Source organism: Camponotus floridanus, unplaced genomic scaffold (assembly GCF_003227725.1).
Source record: "Camponotus floridanus strain SB8 unplaced genomic scaffold, Cflo_v7.5 scaffold182, whole genome shotgun sequence".
Classification (NCBI taxonomy): Eukaryota; Metazoa; Arthropoda; class Insecta; order Hymenoptera; family Formicidae; genus Camponotus; species Camponotus floridanus.
The window spans coordinates 92,713-96,982 of NW_020229306.1; the positions used below are offsets into that span (position 1 = coordinate 92,713).

General features: G+C 40.4%; 1 protein-coding gene across 1 annotated transcript; it reads right to left on the reverse strand.

Moving 5' to 3' along the window:
• Positions 1-3,016: 3,016 nt before the first annotated feature.
• On the reverse strand, positions 3,017-3,802 carry LOC109609961. The gene has a single exon (XM_025407659.1). The coding sequence runs from the start codon at positions 3,800-3,802 to the stop codon at positions 3,017-3,019; it is 786 nt and encodes a 261-aa protein (XP_025263444.1).
• Positions 3,803-4,270: the final 468 nt, after the last annotated feature.

Below are 4,270 nucleotides of genomic sequence, written 5' to 3' on the forward strand. Positions count from 1 at the left end.
AGTTTTTCCGGTTGCGGTTTATCTGTTATTTTCTGTTGATTTGTTAAGATATCATCTTCTTCAAGGATGTAAGCTGGTTTAACTCTATCTATGGACACATTGATATTCTTGCCGTTCTTGTTGATAGTGATAACTTTTTCGTTTCTTTTTAGTACTTTATAAGGCCCTTCATACGGAAATCGAAGGCCTCCCCCAAGTGTCTCGTTACGCACAAAAACATGTGTTGTTGTTCTCATATCTTTGAAAATAAAGGTAGTTGTTCCTCCGTGTCTTTTGATCTCTTGAGGTTTTAATTTTTGTATGTTTTTCCTAAGTTCTTCCAAAACTTCCCCTTGGTTTTCTTCAAGAACTTCAGGAATATTTTTTTGTAAGAATTGGCCTGGCAATTTGATTGGCTCTCCATAAACCATTTCTGCTGTTGTTGCTTGCAGATCCTCTTTCCATGCTGCTCTAATTCCCATTAATATTATAGGCAAAATTTCAACCCAATTTTCTGTTTGATGACATTTAATAGCTGTTTTTAGTTGTCTATGGAAACGTTCTACTAAACCGTTTGCTGCTGGGTGGTATGCTGTGGTCCTAAGATGCGTGGAGCCGGTTATTTGCATCAAACGTTTGAATAATTCTGCTTCAAACTGTCGGCCTTGGTCAGTAGTTATGCGTACCGGTATGCCAAATCTTGCCATCCAGTTTGAAAAAATGACTGTTGCTATAGTGTTTGCTGAAATGTCTGGAAGTGGTATCGCTTCAGGCCATCTTGTAAATCTGTCTATTATTGTAAGGCAGTATCGATGTCCTTTGGAGGATGGCATAGGTCCAATGATATCGACGTGAATGTGTTCGAAACGTCTTGAAGGAACTTGGAAATTTCCGATTGGTGCTTTATTATGCCTGGTAATTTTTGCTTTTTGGCATTGAAGACAGGCTTGCGCCCATTTGCGGCAATCGCGTTGAACTCCTGGCCAAACAAAACGTTGCATTATTAGTTTTGCAGTTGCTTTGATCCCAGGGTGTGAAAGACCATGCAACGATTGGAAAACTTTTCTTCGGAATGGTTTAGTTACAAATGGACGTGAGAATTTTGATTCTTCATCACAAAATAGCGTGATCTCTGTTTCTGGAATTGATACTTTTTTTAATTTTAGAGTTCCACTCCCATGCAGAAGTTCCAGGAGCTCTACATCCTCTTGTGATTTAGCTAGCTCTTCGAAGTTTATCGCGTTATGAATGCTTTCCACTCTTGATAGGGTATCTGTTGTTATGTTTTCTTTCCCGGAAATGTGTTGAATATTCGTGGAAAATTGCCCAATAAATTCCAAATGGCGTGCTTGACGTGGAGAACTACGGAGCGGATCTTTGTTAAAAGCGTAAATGAGAGGTTTGTGGTCAGTATAAATTGTAAAATTTCGTCCTTCTAGGAGATGCCGATAGTGTTTAACTGCTAAATAAATCGCTAACAGCTCCCTGTCGTAAGGACTGTTGTGCTGGACTAAATTTTTTACTCATGAAAGCCAGAGGTTGCCAATCTTTTCCGATTCTTTGTTGTATTACTGCTCCCATAGCGTTATCGGAGGCATCAGTAGTTAGAGCTAACTCAACCTGAGGGTCCGGATGAGCTAGGAGTGTAGCTCGGGATAAACTCTTTTTTGTTTTTTCGAAAGCTTGTTCTAAATCTTGAGTTCACATAATGGGTGCTTTCTTTTTTTTAAAAGTGCCAGATAGTGTTTCATTTAACTTGGCTTGGTCCTCAGCTAACCCAGGAATGAATCTTCTGTAAAAGTTTAACATTCCTAGGAATTGACGCATTTCTTTAACTGTCTCGGGTTTTGGGAAATTTTCAATTGCCTTCACTTTTTCAGGAAGAGGTTTGGTTCCTTCTACTGTAACCAAATATCCTAAGAACTTTACTTGGTTTTCCCCGAAAATGCATTTTGTTTGATTTATAATTAGGCCGTATTTGTCTAAACGCTGGAATACTTCCCGTAGATGTGTTTCATGTTCTTCTTCTGATTTAGATGCCACGAGGATGTCGTCAATATATGTATAGCAAAAATCTAGTCCATGCAAGACTTCGTTAATGAAACGCTGGAATGTTTGAGCTGCGTTGCGTAATCCAAAAGGCATATATTTGTATTCAAAAAGGCCGAAAGGAGTTGCAATTGCCGTTTTGGGAATATCTTCTTCATGTACAGGTATTTGATTGTATGCTCTAACCAAGTCTAAGGTTGAAAATACTCTTTTGCCTTCTAACGTCTGAAATCTTCTATGTGAGGTATTGGGTATCTGTCTGGTACGGTTTTTGCGTTTAATTTTCTATAATCTCCGCAAGGTCACCAAGAATTTTCTTTTTTGGGTGCCATATGGAGAGGAGAGGCCCAGGGGCTTTTTGAAGGTTGAATTATCCCTTCGTTCAGTAAAAGATCGAACTCAGCTTTGGCTGCTTTTAATTTGTCGGGAGCTAAACGGCGTGGGCGGCATCCTTCTGGTGGACCTGCCGTGGTTTTGATGTAGTGGACTGTTGAGTGTCGAGTTTCTTTTCTGACTCCGCCTAATTTAGTTATGTCGGGAAATTCTGCGAGAAGGTTACGGTATTTTATCCGTTTTGGTAAAATTTTGATGGAGCTGATGTTCCCCTTCTCGCCAACGGGTTTTAGTTTTTGTGTAAAAAGTCCTGTTTTCCCGTCGATTAGTCGTCCTTTTTGTAAGTCTGGAAGCAGGTGGTAAAAAGATAGAAAATCAGCGCCGATGAGTGGTTGTGTGACATCAGCTATGATAAACCGCCAAAGGAATGTTCTCCTTAGTCCAAAATTTGGTTCCAGCGTTATTTGTCCAAAGGTGCGTATAATCGTTCCATTAGCTGCGTAAAGTTGATATGCGCTTGACCAAAGCGGACCTTGGACTAATTTGCGAGGATAGACGCTGACATCTGATCCCGTGTCTATTAGGTATGGGACTTTGGTTTTGATATCTGTGATTATGAGACGGCAAGTATGAGGATTCGAGTCATTTGTCGCCATTAATGACTCTCCTCTTCGTTTTCCTTTTTGAATTTGCAAGGTTGCTGGCATTTATTAGCCTTGTTTCCGAAACGTCGATGGTAATAACAGGTTTCCTCGTCTTCTTGACTTGTTTGGTTCTGTGATTTACTCTGCGATCGTCTTCTTGGCGACCAATTTCTGGATCGGCTTCTAGAGCGATTAAATTGTCTTCTACTTAACTTTGCGACTTGCTCAGTTAATTTTTTTATTTGTTCCTCTAGCGTCTGTTTTTCGGTAGTACTGTTTGTAGTAGCTGCTATTGATCGGTTTGTTACTTCGGCAATTCGGTCGGCTTGTTCAGCAACTTCCTCTAGTCTGTCTTCTGACCTTGTTGTTAATATGATTTGCATTTGTGAGGGCAGTCGTCCAATCCATAAAGTGCGGAGAAGATGTTCCGGTATATTTGATCCGGCAAGTGTTCGCAAATGTCGTAGGAATTGAGATGGTTTTCTATCACCTAACTCTTCATGCTCAAGTAATTGGCGAGTTCGTTGTTCTTGAGTGATTGTCAAACGTTGTATAAGTGCTTTTTTAATTGTTTCATATTTTCCGGCTTCCGGGGGTTGCGTAATAATGTCTCTTACTTCCCGAGCGTACTTAGTTTCAATGTGTGCTATAACATATAAATATTTTGTTGCGTCTTGTGTTATTCCTCCTAGTGTAAATTGGCCTTCTAGTTGAACAAACCAGAGTTCAGGTTCTTCAGGCCAGAAAGGAGGTGCCTTGATTGCGAGGCGGCCAATTTGTTGGTTGTCTCCGTCCATATCACGTCGGGGTCACCAGTTTTGTGGTCTTTTTTTACATTAATATTTATTTATTATTTATTTACATTATTATTTATTTCAATGATTTTTGGTTGCCAAGTTATTCTTGGTGAGGTCTTAGTTATCCTAATCTTCGCTAGTTTTTCTCCTCGACTATTTCTTGCTTCGGTTTGAGTCCCCCTAGATTTTCTGTTGGAGGAACGAGGAGTCCTTGGTGGAGATGCTCTAAGAGTCACCGGGATGGGAGAAAATCTTCGAGAGAATCTTCTTTCGACCAGGTCTATTGGTATAAGTTTCCAGGGAAAAAACTGGATAACTTTCCGAGGGTCAGTGGCCATAGAGGAAGATCTCCGAAGATCCGGTATGGTCTAGTAGATCTGGAAGATCTTGGAAATCTTGAAGATCTAGTAGGTCTCGGAGGTATTGATGGTCTGGAAGATTAGGCAGGATCTGGACGTCTCGAGGATC

Bases quoted from the DNA above. Each gene is read 5' to 3' on its own strand.
- LOC109609961 (XM_025407659.1), bottom strand. From the start codon at position 3,802: ATGGACGGAGACAACCAACAAATTGGCCGCCTCGCAATCAAGGCACCT.